This window comes from Apostichopus japonicus, chromosome 19, assembly GCF_037975245.1.
Source record: "Apostichopus japonicus isolate 1M-3 chromosome 19, ASM3797524v1, whole genome shotgun sequence".
NCBI lineage: Eukaryota > Metazoa > Echinodermata > Holothuroidea > Aspidochirotida > Stichopodidae > Apostichopus > Apostichopus japonicus.
This window is the reverse complement of record NC_092579.1, coordinates 21,997,650-22,017,153: the sequence shown is the minus strand read 5'-3', so window position 1 is coordinate 22,017,153 and position 19,504 is coordinate 21,997,650. Positions and strand designations below refer to the sequence as shown.

Sequence of the window (19,504 nt, the reverse complement as noted above, 5' to 3'; positions counted from 1 at the left end):
CCCGTTATAACCCCTTCCCTACCACACTATACCGTACCTGTTATTTGAAACCACAAACAGGAATTATGAGGCGCGAACAGGGTCACCCCGAGGGGTGATTCCACTGCGTTGCAAACATTATACCCCTTTCCCGGGTTTAATGATGCAACCTTTCACTTCCTTGTATCAACAATCAAATGAACTTCTCATTACCATATAAAGGGAGGATAAGAAAAAACGCGACAGAAATACAGTTGAATAATTTTATTTACATTTTCTCATAAAATCTTCTACGTAAATACAACCTTCTTTTTTATGTTATTGCTGACATTGTATTTGTACTGCTCTGTTTCCACAGAAAGCTCGGAAACAAAATTTATCTGTAAAACTGAAGGTTTCCCCTTGTAAAACGTTTTGTCCACAGAAATCATCTTTCCATTTTAAGTATCAAGCACACATAAGAAAATTTAACAATGTCAAACTTCCCTGTTCATAAAGAAAATCACATATAACAAACAACTTGCTGTACTTGCAATCTAAAGATTCCCCGAAAAGAAACCCTTTAGAACGAGCAATATTGTTAGTTTTTCTTATTAATTATTTTCATAAAATATGTTAAAACACAATGAGAAGTTTAAGTTAACGTCTTAAAAGAAGGAAAAAAGCGTTTATTAGTAACTCCACAATGCTTCCAACAATTTCCTAACGTATGCAACAAATTTACATATAACCTTCGGGATGAATGATGCAATTTGCAGCAATTGATAAAGTGACTTAAGTTTTACTTGTACCTTCTGGAGCCTGGAGGCCAGCACATCTATCCTGTTTTAAGCCTTTCTTTATTAAAAATTAGAATTCATTTTATTATCTCCTTCAGTACAAAAAAAGAAGATCACATCAAGTTCCTTGAATGTTCTATGAATATCACAATTTAAAGTATTTCATGCTTCCAAAGTCAAATCAAACAACCATACAAACAAAATAAACGAATTAAAAAATAAATTCAAACATATTTCACAAAATCATACACATCTACTAAATATAACCACAATAATACACATCAAACCTACGACACGTTTTTACTTATCAAGGAAAACGTCTCACTTTGATTTGGAATTTGCTTTGGTTTTCGTCAGTTGTAACTTGTTGTCAACTAATCCTAAATATCAAACGAAACAAATATGACATGAACCAAAATACATAAAACATTACTCCATAACATACCATAACATTTTGAAGAGGAAACATTCATTTTGTCTTTAATAAATGTAATATTAAATCTCTGCGTTTTTTGGTTGAGGATAAATTTACTTTATGGTAGACATAAACTCTATTTATACTATCATCTCTCTCTAACTATGAAAGCATAACACCTTTACCTACTACGATGAAATCTAATGCTGTATAAATATTTATGCAGAAATTGTCTTGAATTGATTAGAATTGTTTCAAACTTGTTTACATATTCTAATTTTACATTTTATTTGTTACTTTATTTTACATGTGTTTTTCATTCCTCATCATTGATTATGAGTATATCTTTCAGAAGTTTTACCGACCGTTGACCTGGACTACCATGGGAAGTCAATCCCATTAATGATTTATTGATCACAATATTAGAATCAGCTTATGTAGCCAATGGTAATCTATACAAACCTGAAGCAGTCAGACAAAAAAAAAAATACCCAGAAAACCTTGCAAATTGCTCATATTTTTTACCTCCAATATCCATTTTGTTCTGATAATATTTGTCCCTGTTTTGTTTTGATCCTGAGTTCTCTCTATATAAAGAACTTTTTTCAAGTAAAAACTCATATGAGGTACTGGCAATTCTTTCTAGCAATATTTGCAATTTCAATTATGGTCACCTTCAGATGACTTAACACTATCTCGGACATGCTGCCTGTACGAATCTTCTGAGTTATATGACAGGAAATAGTAATATACTTTAACATTTCTGTGTCACATAGATCTACAGAACCCATTTCTAAACAATAGTTATCTCTCTCTAAACAAAACATCTAACTGTCACCATGTACCTTTCTTGCCTTTAAAATATATCCATTTCTACAAAGATTATATGATGAGTAGAGGAAAATTTCACAATTATTAGCTAAGATAAATATATGAGAAAAAGAAAATATAAAACTCACACATACACTTGGCACTCACCTTTGTGACCAAATCAATCGATATTAATACAAGTTCATGTAAAAAGTTAACATTTTTATGGGTACCTTTGAGAAAAAACACTTGGTCAACCCATCCAAATAACCCATACTTATTCCATCATCCCACGTCACCCCATGCCCAAAGGCTCGCCTCATCCTCTCTGCCCAATGTGCACCCACAAAGGTATATCAAAACTCCATATCCCATGGTGAACAAAGTCATGGTGTCCAAAGTCATGGTGTTGACTCACAAAGGTGTTTGACAATAAGATAAATTCATTGCAATCTTTAACAATTACAACTTATCAAACCCTGCTGAGACAAGCCCACTTTCTACTGAGAGATACTACAAGTTACTCTTGTATAAATCTTAATATAAGGTACTATAGTGCTTTGACACTAGGTCACCTGAAGTGCTGGGACAGAATAACATTCCATGTGAATGACATCACCATAAATAACTTGCCAATAGTTATGAATAAAGCTGTTTAATGTGCCTTTCTTTCTATTTGCAGCACATACAAAGATGGTTTAGGAAGATTCTGAGATACTGGAAGAATTTTTTTTTTACAAGTGCCATTTCTAGCAACAAAAACTACACAGTATAGACAACATGGCTAACCAAAGAAACCATCAACAATCAATTTCAAAGTAAGTTTTCCGTTACTTCACTTTGTATCACTGTATATTTAGTTCAGGCAAACATTTGTCCTTCAAAACGTTTACTTCTTGCTTGCCCCCCCCCCCCCTTGTTAACTGTGGTCGAGCCACACTGTACCCACAACCCCATCAAACCTACTCAAGTCCAAAACAAACTTTATAGTCTACCACACTTTACTGGAAGAACTACGGTATCGGCTACTCTTTGGTCAAATGCCAAGAATGTTTGTAGCATGTAAACACAGGATTTTTGTGTGTGGATGAATTAAGGTAGGCAATCAACATAAGATATGTTTGCTGCATGCTCCTGTGGAGCAGGTCTGCTAAAATCAATTTAAGAACAATCAATTTCCCAAGATTGTTTTTCTTTATTTCCTTCTTCCTAGAATATCATATTAAAGGAATTATAACTATTTACATTTCTGATTAATTCCATTTTTCGTAGAAATTTTCACCAAGTCTGACCTTTGGAATTTCGTCGTCCTAAGTATTTTGTATTTGTGTCTTGCATTGAACTCTATCAGTGACAGCTACTTGCTCAGTACCATGCAATTTTGGAAAGGTTACCCCTGGTATCGGGGTGGTTTGCTTTTGCTTACGGGAGAGGTGCAATGGGAGGGGGGGGGAGAGGAGGTTTCAATAAAAAAATAATGAACAGAGCACAGGTTATGGATAGGTAACAACCATCCTGAGTTCCTACCATGTCCAGATTATGGTATATTCAATTCCTTGAAGTACCACCACTATTACGCAAGTGTAGGTTTTCTTTTCATAGCCAATTTAAATATAAAGTAAGACACTGCCTCTTTCGAAGGTCTTACTCTATTTTCGGCCTACAGATTAATAACGTGACTTCCACTAGTATTCAGTCATGACTCTCTGATCTACTCCAAAATAATATCTTCACTTGTTAATAATGATTTTAAAACCAATTGCCATCATTGAATAATGACTACTCAGTATGGAAAGCTTGTTCAACTTTTTTTGTTTTTTACTTTAGTCCACTCCACATTGATCAACTTTCTAATACTCTAAATATCAAATGTCTCTCTGATAGAATATATTTACAATGACACAATTTGTGAGTAAAGTATGGGGCTTATGTTATCATTATCCTACCAGGATCCTTCCTTAAAGTCCTTGTCTGCAGAAGAGCATGCTTAGATCTGGACATCAGCTCTCTAAATTTCTATTTTATACATCAGAATACGAAACCTCCTTTTTATTTAACAGAATGCTTAACAATTTTCAAATCCCTCTTTGTGGACAAAATATGATGGCATGCCCACAACTAAAGCCTATGTAGCTAATTACTTTAATTTGGATTCTTTTTCTAATTTTCTAATATTGTTTATACTTCATTATTAAAGAAAATATTGACATGATCTGGCAGAATCAGATCAACTCTATGACATTTGAAACTTTTTATTTTTAATTTTGTTATCGATTTTTATTTTTGTAAAAGCTTCATACCCATTAGTTTCCGTTAAAGTATCGCCTTATTTTTATTTCGTGGTTACGATTTTATCGGACAAACATTTTCCGAGATGATTTACAATTACACTGGGTCTAGTTTTGTCCCTCTTAAAACTTTTACTGAAGATACTTCCGAGAGATAGTTACCGCTGTCAAACAATTCTCAGCATATTTTCTGTTTTCATAAAAATTCAACTTCCAGACAAAGGAAAGCTTTTAGCTATTCGTCACCTTCGAGCTTGTTATGTCAATGATGATATCTGAATTTTTGGAAATGTTTTGTCTCTGCTGTGACAGTATAGCTGCCTACATTATTATTTTTTAATCATAATGATTGTTATCATCCACTGACCTTTTCCTTGAATGATAAAAGTCACAAAACCACAAGAAGTGTTTGTATTTTAACCAATAAAATTGCAATTTTACAAGGTCAATTCCTAAACATTATTGACTTTGTTGTCATTCTACTGGTGCTTGACAGGAAGGTTTACAAAATGAACTTTCAAGGGGGGGACACTCCAAGGGTCAAATATTATTATTTTTTTTAATGGAAGAGGCAGAATGATTATTATTATTATATTCTTCACAGTCCTTCTATTTGAGCCAGCAGCATGAGTGCTGTTCAATGTTTCCTGGTTTATTGCTATGACAGACATGGCTTCCTATGAAGCCTAAATATGGGAATATTTTTCTTCTTTTCATTTTGCTAGAATCACTCTAGCAGACAGCTTGTGTTTGGCTTTTTTAACTTGTCAATAGCTGGATGGTAGAATATAATGAAATGGACTGTTCCTATTTAAACTTTCTTTAAGATAAGAACTTTTCATTTCTGGCATGGTGCTTACAGTTTGATACAATGTTTGCAGGGATCTACCATTCTCTGCGATAAGAGTATAAGGGGCGAGGGACATTTTAACAAGGTAAGTGCAAATATGTCCTCATCCCAGAGTTCTTGGCAAAACCAAATAAAATGCCCACCCCTTCCCCACCCCACCCCCAAGAAATATTCCTATTTATGCCAGAGGTAACTGAACCATTAACATGTCCCAAGTGGGCTACCGGACAAGACTGAACACCCACCGCTATCACTCATTTTCCAGATTACGCACAACTTGCTTAAACATTATTATAACGTCAGGTTAAAATAAACATAGAAAATGGCAAAAACCAATATATATATATATGTTAACCTGTGATGGATTTGCTAAACCCTGCAGAGTTGTCAACGAAATGCTGTAAACAATAAAACGGCAAGTAGATGGCCCTACTTTTTCCATACTTGTAGGTGGTTCGTCCACCGTTTCTCGTGGTTACCTCTTCTTGTCCGTGGAGTAAATTGACAGAAAGGAGTCCCTGCTTCCGGCAGCCAGGTAATTCTAATTTGGAAATGTAAAACCAAGAAAGACAACATTGAAAAAAAAAAGCATTTCATATCAGCCCCACCCCCCCCCCAAAAAAAATTGTTTTTTTTTTTCTTCAAGTTTATCTGGCAGTCACAGGATTGTAGAAAACCTTGTTACCTTTACCTTAAAGCTAGGTTATGTATCCTTTCATGATAAAGACTACTGAAACTATTCCTGTCAGCCTAAATCATTACATTTCATCATAATCTTTTACTGGTAGGTTACCTACTATCAAATTAAAAAAAATTCAGGACACTTCTTTTCCCCCCCAATTTTTTTTCTCTTTTCAAAATGGCGATCATCTAGCTTTGTTTTATAAACTGAGAGTAAAACATATAATGCATATTCATGTGATTTATGATAATATCATCAGTGTGTGTACTTTGTAGTATGATATTTTTTCTTAAACTAAATCAAGCCACTGTACAAGGGTTTATTTTCTGTTCAAATTATGTCTAGCAGATTTCAAGCTTCATTTAGTCTGTTGTAAAGTAACATGGTTCCTTTAAAAAAAAATATGAAAAAAAAGTGCTATACATCTTTGCACTATACATAGCAATTTGAGCATTTTACATATCCTTTTGGGTTGCTATGCTGGATAATTTGTTCTCTGTCATACCCTGTATGGATGGAAGGCCAGGCAGCTGACTGGGCCTATTCGTTGTCCAATGAATCCATCATAGTACTTGATATGGCTGAGGGCGTCTCCAGCTGTGTTGTAGACACTGATTAGCTGCTGGCTGCTATAACCACTGTACCCACTGTAACAAATAAAAAGGAACAAACATTGTATTTATAGTCATTCTCAAAGTTTTAAGGGCTTAAGTCTAAGCAGCATACAAGGCGTGCTGGTAGGGGGGGGGGGGGTTCCAAGTATAAAGACTGAAGGGACCCACATATCCAATTTTAGTACAAGATTGTCAGGAAAAAAACAATTCACAGGCTGGTCAGAAATCTCCAGTGTGCTGGATTTGGCCCATAGGCTGCCTATTGAAAACCACAGCAATAAGGGATACTAAGCATTGGCACAGTGACACACAGTAACAAGCAGGGGAATTAATGCTCGGAAATCACTCAGTAAAGAATGGGGTTAATAGTAACAAGGGAAATCGCCTAAGCCGGAATAAAAAATGCCACAAAATATCTAGAAAAGGCTGTCAGACAATGGCTGCCCTCTGGTTCATCAATATTTCAGGGTTTTTTGGTTAAAGAGAAAAAGGGAGAGGTTGGTTGGCATGACAACAACCCTATCAGTGCTTTTTGTTACATTAAACGCCATGACAGACACTCACCAGGCTATTAGATTTGTTTCCGAGTGCACGGCCATAGCTGTGAGGGAAGGGAAGGTGTTGATGAGTTTCACTGATTCTGTGAACCTTGGGTCCCAGAAACGTATATCGCCGGCGTCACTGGACGAGAGAAAAATATAAAGTGGAGCAACTCTTTCCATCATACAGTCATAAAAAAACTACAATGAATTAATATGCTAGGTTATTTATAGCATCATTTACAAGACAGAGAGGAAAGAGAGAGAAATTTCAAATCTGCCTCATAGGTGGTCTCTGTCCATCCATGAGTTATTTATGAGACCTCATTAGTGGACTACTGTGTTCTTGGACAACTATTTTCAAATCAGTATTGACCATGGATGGCTAAAACACATAATCGGCCAGGACGGTAGTTAGTGTAAGATGCTAAGCAGCCACATGTGTATGTGGGAGAAACTAAACGGCTTGTCATTTTACAACTAAAGTCTAAAGTTGAAGGTTAACAGTCTTGTAACTCAGGAAGTTGAAGGTTTACAGTCTTGTATCAAGGCAAGGCCTTCTTATACGAATTATACCTACAGTTAACCACTAGTCATTCGTAATGTGTCACAGCCACATACCACACAATTCAAACAGTTCCTCCCAGGGGACTACACTGTGCCGCATCTCTGTGTCCCCTGGGGGACTTCAATTATGGCACAACAAATGCCCAGTGCATGCAACACTTCACATTAATAGGTGGCTATCCAATTTACTTTACAATTTATTTTAGCTCATTTTGACTTGTCATATTAATATCTTTGAGTTCTATTGGTTAAACTTGACAAATATCTTGATTAGGAATAACAAAACTCAAGGCACGTATGAAATCGATACATAGCATTAACACCTTACATATCCAAACACTACTTCTGCACAGATGTATGACTCACCTGGCACTGATTATTTTCCCATCACCTGTGGATCCTTTCTCCAGGTAGACGTTGGTCACCCAGCTGTCATGCTCACGTAGCGTCATCACACGGCTAGAGGAGAAAAAAAAAAAACTTGTTGCAAAAATCAAGTGTTGTTAAAGGATCAAATTTAAAAAAAAAAAATATGAACTTTTTTTTTCGTTCTTCAAACTATTTCATTTGCCACTAAACACAATATAATAAAAATTCACATCTACAGACTCCGACTGAGATTGTGGGAGAATGCAACGTGTAACATCTATGTCAATAATCTAGATGCTGTTTAAATCTATACCAAATGTTAAAATATAGAAATAATTCATATATCATGATGATGAAATTCTTTTCTTTTAAACAATCTTATACGCAAAACATTGGTGGAGGGAGAGCGGGTTGGTCGGAGTACCTTTACAAAGGTTCTCAACTTTTGTGTGAGTGGAGGTTTATTATCAAATGCACTCTGTCATTTATAGCATTCCCATAACCTGAGTCCATTTACCTGTTTCCTAATTGTAATTAACCAGAGCAATTTGTCCATACAAAATTTCCAAAGTATTTCCTTTTTTCCCCAAAAATCGATGCAATCAAATGGTAATTAGCCTAATTCCATGATGATTAGGACAATTTCAGCTCAAAGTTTTAATATGCATATTTACACTAGGGCAGCGTATGAAAGTGTGACATTCTCATATCCGTTGGTGAAAATGAATGAACTTTCTCAATGTATTAAACATCTGTTAAGGACTGGACTGTGGGAGATATTTCCTTTCAAAAAACAATCGGCCGCTTATAATATCCATTGAATGACTTATCAATCAATCAATCAATCACCCGTGACTCATGTGTACTTTCTTATTCAAATGATTTCATCGCCAGTACCAAAAACAAACAAAAATTCATATCTGCATGCTCCAAGTGAAACCTGGTCAAGATATAACAGCTGTTAAAATCTTTCTAAAATCATAAAAAGATAGAAAGTAATGGTATGAAAAGTCACATATAACTGATGATTTATCACTCACTTAGCGTTTTAGGGCACTTTTGTGGATTTTACGCTTTATAAAACAAATTATTATTATTAATTACTGAATTAATCAATCTATTAATTAATCAATCAATCAATCACTGACCTGTCTGTCGGTGCTAATCTTCTGTCATACAGCCTAAGAGAACCATCCCCACAGCCTGCTATAAGGAGAGACCTGCCCATGGAATCACAAGCAAGGCTAGTTACACAGCTGTCAGCACCGGTAGGGATATCCTGGACAGAAATATAATTGATACAGATAGTGTGAGCGTGGTGGCCAATTGGCTAAGGCTTCGGACTCGTGATCCAAGGATTGCTGGTTCGATTCCAGCCTAGTTCATTACGTTGTGTCCTTGGGCAAGATGCTTTATCTCACTTGCCTCTCTCCACCCAGGGGTTAAATGGGTACCTCTGAGGTAACTTGTCATTGGGGGCAGTATATAACTGCTGCCAACTGGAGGGATTGCCTCTGGGACAGGTTATCATTGACCAGGGGTAATATAACGTCTGCAAAGCCCTTTGAGACCTATCGCTGGTGTAAAGCGCAATATAAAAAGCAAATATTATTATTATTATATATAAATAATATATACAGACTGTACAGTAAGCACTCTACTAAACAACAAACTTTCTTTGCTTTCACCAAATAATTAAGTTCAAGGAAAACTGACTGGGGTAAACGAAAAAATAATTTAAAAAGAGTCAAGAAATTCTTGGCTAGAACAGGATTTGAAACCATTGATTTCAGGGACACAAGTCCTTTCTATTCCTTCTATTAACTGACAAATCAAGCCCTTAGTTGAGGCTGATCAAATATTACAACTCTGATTGGGTGGATAGTTAAACATCAGCTGGATGATAATGTAAATGCGATATATGAATAAATGATTGATTTCATTTAAGATTTAATACATCATCTATAGACAACCAGGAATTGAGGGATGACTTAAGATGGATAAAAGAAGTATACTTGCTTCATTAAACTAGCAGTTTTATAAGAAAAATGATCTCAACAAATGACCCCGAGACGAGGCTAAATATTGTAGACATTGTACCACACTAACCTGCAGACAGAGTTCCTTCTGTGTATCCCAGACCCTGATGACACGTACGTCTCCAGATGCAAGAAGAAAGCCTGACTCCTGCTCCCAGTCCAGTACCATACCTGAACCTGAGAATCAGATATGATTATATAGCTCGGTTAATTGATAATATCAGTCTTATACTCAAAGTAACTGGTATACCAATCACACATATGGGTCTAGCTTGACCACTGTTGTGAAATTCAGTGAGATTAATTCCATTTTCTTTTGTGTTAACATATTAGATATCAAATAACATTCATGTGCTCCATGTTATCGATATTTTATCATAAGGTCTTTCATATTCATGCAAAACAAAAAAAACAAAAAAGCAATTAATTTTTTTTTTATTTATCACTGAACACACTGAACACACACAAAGTTAAACTGTCCAAGACTAATTGTTTAGCAATAACCAGGTACGACCAGCATTCTTCATATTTTCATAACCGACTTGAGAGCCTGGGACGTCCAGTGTGCCCTTTGAAGCATTGACAGAAACAATCATTAAGGGATCTAGATAACATAAATATTTCTAATTTGTTGACCTGAACCTTATTTCACCCTATTATTTTCATGATAAGTATACAAAATCAAGTAAACTGAAATTCACTGATGACAAAGAAGACAAGAAAACAACAACAACAAATGCATTGTATTTTAAAGAAATAAACTTCATGTAAATGTAGTTGTATCTTTCTGGGTGGGATTACATGTTTAAGTAAAGGTCATACCTGAGTGATACCCCCTTGCCATCCCCCTCCCCCACCCCTACTCTTACCACCCCTACCACTTTAAATACATAGTTTTCCATACCCCTAGTGGACTGGAGCATATCTGTGAGTCCTTGCCAAGCTGATACTATCTGGACTGGATTCCCATCTTCACATAGGTAATGCTTCCAAATCCTGACAGAGCCAGAATCTGTAAAAGAGACAAGTTATTACTATAACTAAAACTCAAGTCATTGAATACCAACAACAACAACAACAACGACAACAACAACATCAACAACCAGCAGGGCACTTCAATGCTCACTTCCATGAACAGACGTCAAATGATTCAGCAACTTAACAGCTGTAATGCTTTTAAATACAAAACACTGCAATAAGCTTAGAGTTTAACACAGCAAAAAAAATCGTGGGACCATGTCATAACAGTAGAGCTCACGGTTTCATTGTAAATAGCCACGTGATTCTGATACCCTACATACAAATAAAATGTATTAACAGACTTGTATACTGCCACAAGCTCACGGTTTCATACAGAATAGCCATGTGAACCTGATACCCTACGTTACAAACAAAAGGTATTAACAGGCCTGTTAACTGCCACAAAAATATAACTTCCAGAATAAAATCGATTACCAGGCCGGAATACTGAAACAAAATAGATTTACCAGAAAATATTACTTCAAAGGCCTGGATGTAGGAACAAAATATATTACCAGACGAGCATATAAGAACAAAACATATTAATACCAGGCCTGGATATAAGAACTGGGTACCAGTAAAATAATCAACCTCCCTCTTCTAATCTTACCTGCTCCGGTGTACAACAAAGTGATATCGTGAGAGTTCATGAAGCCCAGGGATGTTATTCTACTTCCCTTCCCATTGCTGTTGGTAAAATAATTGAGTTTTTCACCATTTTCCCAGTTCCAAAAGCTGTTGACATAAAGAGAAAGGAAGAGAGGAAACTTGCTGTGGCTCATAGTTGTACGTGACATATACTTACTGAAGCTTTGGGAACACATCCCAACAATACCTCGATACGGAGATAAAGTAACTTTGACTCATGACTACTGGACACCAGGCTTGGGGCGATTACATCTGAATGTAATCGATTACGATTACGATTACTTGAGAATGTATGATTACGATTACGATTATGATTACAGCCTAAAGTTGAAGTAATCGATTACGATTACATTGTAATGTAATCGTGATTACAATCATGATTACATTGTGGTTACTTGCACAATCCTCTGCATATCTGTTTAATATAACTCTCTGCCGGGAAATAGGGCAATGAAATAGGGCAAAGGAAGGGCATTTACAGTATAAACGGACAAAATTGTGGAAGTATATCTACAATTCCTACCAGGCATTACACATTTATGCCTTAACACGTTTAAGATGTGTAACCCATAAGTCCAGTAAAAAATACAATTTAAATAAGGGGTTAATCAACGGTCACTCCGGGTGTTAATGCTATCGCTGGATGCACTCGGGCTCCGCTATGCTCCGCCCTCGTGCATCGCTTGCATTATCCCCCGATCGTGCATTAATCATGTGAGTAACGCACGCTAGACCGTTGATTAACCCCTTATTCACAGGCGCTTGCTATATCTGCCAATTGAGCACTTTGTCTCATTTGTTCTCGGACTCCTTTCTTCGGGTGAGTTAACATGAAATATGTAATGACTGTTAGACTGTTGATTAACCCCGTTCATTCATACACTACCATTTGTGTGGGGGAAAAATCATAAAACAAAACATTTTTGGTTACATATAACCAAAGATTTATTAAAGTGATGCCCGTAATTTTACCATGCGTTACTCACAGGATTAACCACGGTCAGCTGACCTGAATGGACCAATAGGATTTAGGAATCTTTACTAAGTATGAATGAACAGACAATTAAACAGACAACCAGTTCTGTATGCAAAAGGATTGTGAACGCTGAGAGGCAGCATTGAACAGAATAATTCAGGTGATAAAAAATCCTTGAATATGGCGATCAAATCCCCAGTACTTCTTAGTATAAGTTTATTGTGCTAGAGAATTCTAGAAGCAGGAACACTTCTTTGGTCACACTAAAAGCCAATAGTAAGAATTAGTTTTAATCTTTTCTACTAATTTTGCCCTTCTCAATCAAATTTCACTGTAATCATAAATGTAATACGATTACGATTACTTTGCCCTTGTAATCGATTACGATTACGATTACTTTGTAATTTTCACAAAAGTAATCGATTACGATTACGATTACTTCAAAAAATGTAATCGATTGTAATCGATTACGATTACTGATTACGATTACCCCAAGCCTGCTAGACACACCTGATTGTCTTCCTCCTAAGGATAACTGTCACCTTTCATGTAAGTCTATCAAATTTGGTACAATAAGAAGCATTGTGAAAGGACAGACAGGCTAACAGACAGACAGACAGACACTCAAACAGACAGATAGTCTCTCAGATAGACAGGCAAACACAAAGACAGTCTCTCAGAAAGACAGTCTCTCAGACAGACAGACAGACAGGAAGGCAAACATAAAGACAGACAGACAGTCAAACAGACAGACATACTCAGACAGACAGACAGGCGAACAGACAGACAGTCTCTCAGACAGACAGAAAGACAATCAGAAAGACAGACAGGCAAAAGAAGGACAGTCAAACAGACAGATAGACAGACAGTCTCACAGACAGACAGAGAGTCTCTCAGACAGACAGTAAGGCACACAGAAAGACAGACAGGCAAACAGACAGACAGTCAAACAGACATACAGATAGTCTCTCAGACAGACAGTCTCTCAGACAGACAGACAGTCTCTCAGGCAAACAGGAAGGCAAAGAGCAAGACAGACAAGCAAACAGACAGACAGACAGAAACATAGACACACAGACAGAGACACAGACTAAGAGACAAGTGCTAATAAAGTTAAAATCTTTTTCCTGGTATGGCAACAAATACAAAAGAAGATTTTTCTCTGTCATATAAAAGCAACATCACACAAACAGATTGAAAATAAATCATGGTTTAACCCTAAACATTTAGTATACCAGTGATTGGGTCTGAAATATCTGTGCAGACACATAGACGGCTTCAATCTATTAATTATTCTCTAACATAGAAAAGTTGAAGGTTACACACAAGTCTTATACAAAGCCAAGGCCTTCTCACATGACTTAACAACATTTAACCCCAGGTCACTGGTGACTTGTCACACCCGCACAACGGAGGGTGCACGATTCAAACAGCCACTCCTGGGGCTCTACGGTGCACCACATCTATGTGTCCACTGTGGGACTTCCCATAGGGTGCAGCCACAAATCATTGTAAACAACACTATGTATACAAGTCACCCTTGCAGGTCCTCATCTTTATCCCTGGGTGGAAGAAGGGCGATGGAGATTAAGTCCATTTGCAAAAGGACACAACATAATCATCTGGCCAGGATAGTGAACCTTGGACCACTGGTCCATTGCCTTAACCACTTCTCCACATTGCTATCACCTTGTATGATGCCATTTATCAAATAACATCACATCATTTGAAAAAAGTCTCACTAACATGTACGAAAGGTCTGCAGATTTTCAAATCCGCAAGTTGGAGCTCATTTTCTACCTTTTTGGTTATCATTCAAGGATTCATAAAATAATAATAATAATACACCCATAGAACCAGTTCACGAGAGGTTACAATCATGGGACCTTTACTCGCTGAATTTATTGAACAGCAAATCTCAGCCTTACCATACGCCCTCTCTGTCTGCTACGACCACGTGAGAGACAAAGGGATGAAACTTGACTGAAACCGGCACTCCCTGATTCTTGTTGACAAAGATCTGATCATTAAGAGGCCTCATGACTGCCAAGACAAAAAAAGAGAAACAAAAGTAAATGCAACAGATTTAGTTTCTGATGGAATATACTCTCTAGTAGCTTAAAGGATCCACTACAACCTATACCTAGGTTCACTCACAATTCTTCGTCAGGAGAACGGACACTTATGATACACATTTCTAACTCATCATGAAATGAATGCTTTAAAAAATGTATCCTTTAATCTCCCAAGTCATACCAGATTCACTTTATAGCTGTTTATATGTCTTAGGGATCTTTATGGTTTGCTGCTGTTTAGAATTCTCCTTACTAGCAGGTTGCTTATAACCATTTAATCCAATACAGGACACACTTGTGTACCACAGATTGAACGTGAGACGTAATCGTCTCATTAGCAAACCTTGGAAAGTTTTATGTCGTCATTCCTGGTAGAACCGAAGTGGTGGACCGAAGTATCATAGCGATGTTTTCGAGTATAAATTATCTTTCCTTGTCTTGGTAGGTGGGTGCGGTAAGGGGTGGGTGGGGGAAGGGGGGATGGGTAGTCACTGGTTGTAATTCACAACCATATTTCAACCTTTCACTCAAGTTACAGCAGCAATGTTCTCTATTTTTCTATTCACCAATACAAAATCCCAATTAACTACAATCTAGTTAACACTAGCAACATCAGCTCTGATTCTTACATACAAAATACACTAGACTATTCTTTTGCAAAAGAGAGAAAGAATGCAACAATCAAGAGCACCCCCACCTTTTAACAGTTTGTATTGATAAATAATTTGATATTTCTACACACAATCCTCCTCAACCCCAACCTTATCCCTCCCTCTCATCCTTACACCATTACATCTACCAGACTCTATATATTTTACGGTACAAGATGATCAATGGAGCAGGAATACATGTTACAATTACTATGTATATTATACCCTCCTGCAAGCAGGAACTCGCGAAGAAGCCTCATTGGCTTATCGAAGCCGCAAGCTGACCGAAGTCAGTCTCTTAGATTCATATTTTAACATCCATGATTATGAATTGTCAATTGTCAACAACTCTGTAACTGGACGACATATATTATCTTGGAGTGATTCGAACTCGGGACCTTATGATTGAAAGCCACTGGCGTTAACCACTGAGCTAACACTCCCTAGTGAGCTTACACTCTGCTGAGCTAACTGAGCTAATACTCCCTACTACTGCACACACGGCATGATATTCTTCCTTAGCTTTCTCTATCTTGCCTGATATATTTTGACCTACCGGGCTTCGCCATCTGTATCTTGGAGTCCTCCCGGACCCTCTTATTCCGGACAAACCTCCACTCTCGAGACTGATGTATCGGACTGTAGGGATCCAATTCTTCTGGAGGCTGAAAGAAGAAAAACCGATGACAGAACGTTAACTAACTACCGTGGCTGTAGGTGTGGGACAGATCAGCAGAGGGGTGGGAGGGAGGAAGAAAGTAGGAAACACATTTTAATGGAACAGTTCTTAAGTCAGTTTGGTGCCAGAAATAGTACTTGGACAAAGATAAAAAATATATAATCTGACTCAGGAATATTAGTATTGTATAAGTATTGTTGATGCAACAACAGCGGCTGTACCATTTATGACCTGCATCTGGTTGCTGTGGTAACTGCAACCGAGCTAACAGTGTGCCACCCTACATACATGCTAAGTCACATAATTGTTTTTCATAGGCTGTGAGGATTGGCTTCTGTGTCATACTGCTGTATGAGAAAGCATATGAACCAAACATTCCCACAAAATCTTCAGACTTACCTGTTTTTGGATTTGTTTTTCCTATTTCAAATACAGAATATAACCAAAAGAACTTTAATGCCAACATTAATTAAAAGATATATCCTGGAAGCTTATGACCCAAGACCTAAAAACGTTTCAGAGTTAAGTTATTTAAAAGTAGGTAACTGTACTTTTTGGCAGACAGGAAAGTCAGCAACACAATCATTCATAGACATCGTCTCAAATTTAACAAAAAGGGTTTTCTACCACCTTGTTGCTAGGATACAAATATGCATTCTGTCCGATATGCACCTTGTCACTAGGACACTTATACTAACCTTCATGACTGACTGAGCGAAATACTTTGAGCACCATTCTGTAAACTGAGTATTGACTGGAGTTTTATCTCGGGGTACTTCCTGAATGTCTTCGACCGTCTAGAAAGAAGAAAGAAGAGCAAAACACCCGAAGAATTAATATCGATATCACTGAATAAAGAGGGATTTAATACAATCAGGGATGTAAGTGCAGCCAAAAAAAAAAACGGAAAAATATTCGGAGACCCCAGGTGAATGCCGTCCTAACACATCCTACTCCTAGCTCTGACTACTTACACACTATCGTTACTGTATGTTAGGCTAGCTTAGCGCTAACACATCCTACCCCTAGTTCTTACTACTTACACACTATCGTTATGTTAGGCTAGCTCAAAGTTACGAATACGTCGCAGCGAACTACGGAATAAAAAACAGTCTCACATTCGAATGCGATCACAAATATCGACTTTCATATGCGTATCCCGTAGATTTCCGCCGCTCACAAATATCACAGGCGTTAATTCCAAAACTTATGTCGAGCACCAGCAGTTACGAAGATATTAATTAGCAGTCCAATCAACATGAATTAGGCAAGGTTTTTCAACGACAGAAATGAGCTATAGCGATTTGAAGTTCGCACGTACGCAACGATATTCACATGGCACAATGTTGTACAGTGCAATGCGATGATGCGAAACTGGAAATGGTATTTTGAGTGATCGATGAGTGAAAATTGAAGTTAGCTTGCTGCAACGGGCCAGGCATTTTTGCCGCGTCGTGTCTTTGATATTCGAACAATTTTGTGGAACTTTATTGGACTTAAAAAAAAGAACGGATTTCCGTAAAAATACGGAAGACTTATTGGAATTAAAAAAAAACCGGATTTCCGTAAAAATACGGAAGACTTACATCCCTGTATAATCACACACAGAATTAAGATGCCAAGTACTAGAATGGCAGTCATAAGCTTCAGAACCCAACATATGGTTGGTTAAGTTAAATTGCAACAGTTTATGGCTTGTGTGAGATGAAGAAGCTAAACCCGGCAAGGGAAACTAGCTTTTTCCGGTTGTTATTTCCCTTCATTTTCGTTTCGCTCTATGCAAGGACCACCTCAAGAAGTTTTCTCTCTGTATATAGAAACTTCCCATTTGTTGCATCCATGGTGCCCATTTTGTCATAGTCCACAGTTTGGGGGGGGGGGTCGTGCCCCTCCTGCCCTCGGTTTGAATATCATGGACTTACTGATGCCCCATAAATTTGATTTTTTATTCCTACATAAAGGGCCCTCCACAGTGTTGACCACTGTTGAAGAATACACTTAAAGACACGGAAGAGTGTGTGGAAGAACTGTTTTCGTACACCGTTGACAGACGGACAGACAGACAGAAACACGGACCAACAGACAGGTAACTAGACTGTCAGAGCTGAAAGGTAGACTGCATAAATTCACCGTGGTAAAATTCGATACATTCCAAAAAGGAAAACAAAACAGATCAAAAACTTGACAAGACTTACAACATCTGGACCTTTATCAAATATTTTCCTTGTCCTAGGAAATTGATAAGAATGGAAGGAGCTGTGGATGGTCACGTTGGACCCTGCTCCGGTGGGGTTAGATCTGTTGGGCTGAGGTGGAGAATCACCATTCACCAATGGCTTGGTGGGCCCATAGTTCAGGTTGGTGGATTTGTCTGAGGAATCACTGCAGAGAGGGGGACGGAATTATGTCAGAAAAGACAATTTTTTAATACTCATTTCGTCGCCTTTTTCTTTTTTGCAGAATCTTGTGAGAAAAAGCCCATTCGTGTGTTGAATACGTCAGAGAGAGAGTTTTGTTGGGATCGCTAGAAAACCGACATTTAAATTGCATCTGACACTTCACTTAGTGAAAGTCCTGAATATTTAAAATGAAAGCAAGTTCTCCTTGATCGACATTCCTGGTAACTGCCACAATTTGATTTCTCGATTGTACTAATATTTAATAATCGTAATAATTCATTATTGGAAATTTTTTGTAAGAATGTTTGAAGGTTGTCCTGATGATCAGACATTTCTTCTTCAAAGGTCTGAAGTTTCTTTATGAACCGATTAATCGTCCAACCAGTGAGGGGGGGGGGGGAGTCTACCCGCAAAACCTTATTAAAGCTACGTATGTTTAATCGCGAAAAGGTCTCTTCTGGGTTTTGTGTGAGGACTGTCATTCATCCCAGATGATAGCATAACCTCCTAGATATAAATCTGGGGGCATTTCTTTTGCAATATGCAAAATATATTTTATTTTTACCTTTCTTCGAGAGAGGAACCAGAGTTCCTGGTGGGGCTGGATGGGGCCGATGAGGTTCGTTTTCTTTCCTCCTTAATTTTGGCTTTCGCTGTCTTTGAATTGACTGTTGCCTGGAAGGAAAATTTAGGAAATGATACAACAAACTTTAGCTCAAAAATGTACAAACTGTCACCTTAATTGTTTAATTAGAACTTGCCTTAGACTCTCAATTTGACGAGGTATGAATTTTTTTCCCCTTAAATGATTGGTATGATCTAATGTACAAGCAAAAAAAGACAGGGAAAAAAAAGTGTATATCCATATTATTTCATTGACAGATTTTTGCCGGAAATACAAAGCATAACTACTTTTGATTTTTTTATGGGGCCACAATATTAACAATATAGTACCATTATGGCTCCTTCAACAATAATGCTGTTAAAATTTCTGTCAACAGAATACAGATATTTTGTTGTTGTTGTTGTTGCATGATGACACCATTACATTGTTCCTGCTTCAATTGATTCAACACATAAATTTCCTGAAACTATGCTAAATGGTATCCAGCACATCTCTACAACA

The 19,504-nt window shown here is 37.3% G+C and overlaps 1 protein-coding gene across 3 annotated transcripts in view; it reads right to left on the bottom strand.

The window, feature by feature from the left end:
- Positions 1 to 228: 228 nt before the first annotated feature.
- Positions 229 to 19,504, bottom strand: part of LOC139960595 (regulatory-associated protein of mTOR-like) — an 83,000-nt gene continuing 63,724 nt past the window's right edge. For all 3 annotated transcript variants that reach the window (XM_071959063.1, XM_071959060.1, XM_071959062.1), the window contains 13 exons: positions 18,944 to 19,053; positions 18,175 to 18,361; positions 16,678 to 16,776; positions 15,857 to 15,965; positions 14,504 to 14,618; positions 11,562 to 11,686; positions 10,836 to 10,943; positions 10,002 to 10,108; positions 9,041 to 9,171; positions 7,890 to 7,982; positions 6,982 to 7,098; positions 6,309 to 6,450; positions 229 to 5,662 (listed from right to left, as the gene is read on the bottom strand). In XM_071959063.1, the coding sequence (XP_071815164.1) occupies positions 5,597 to 5,662; positions 6,309 to 6,450; positions 6,982 to 7,098; positions 7,890 to 7,982; positions 9,041 to 9,171; positions 10,002 to 10,108; positions 10,836 to 10,943; positions 11,562 to 11,686; positions 14,504 to 14,618; positions 15,857 to 15,965; positions 16,678 to 16,776; positions 18,175 to 18,361; positions 18,944 to 19,053 (1,509 nt within the window). In that variant the 3' untranslated portion in view covers positions 229 to 5,596. The remainder of the gene's footprint in view (positions 5,663 to 6,308; positions 6,451 to 6,981; positions 7,099 to 7,889; positions 7,983 to 9,040; positions 9,172 to 10,001; positions 10,109 to 10,835; positions 10,944 to 11,561; positions 11,687 to 14,503; positions 14,619 to 15,856; positions 15,966 to 16,677; positions 16,777 to 18,174; positions 18,362 to 18,943; positions 19,054 to 19,504) is intronic.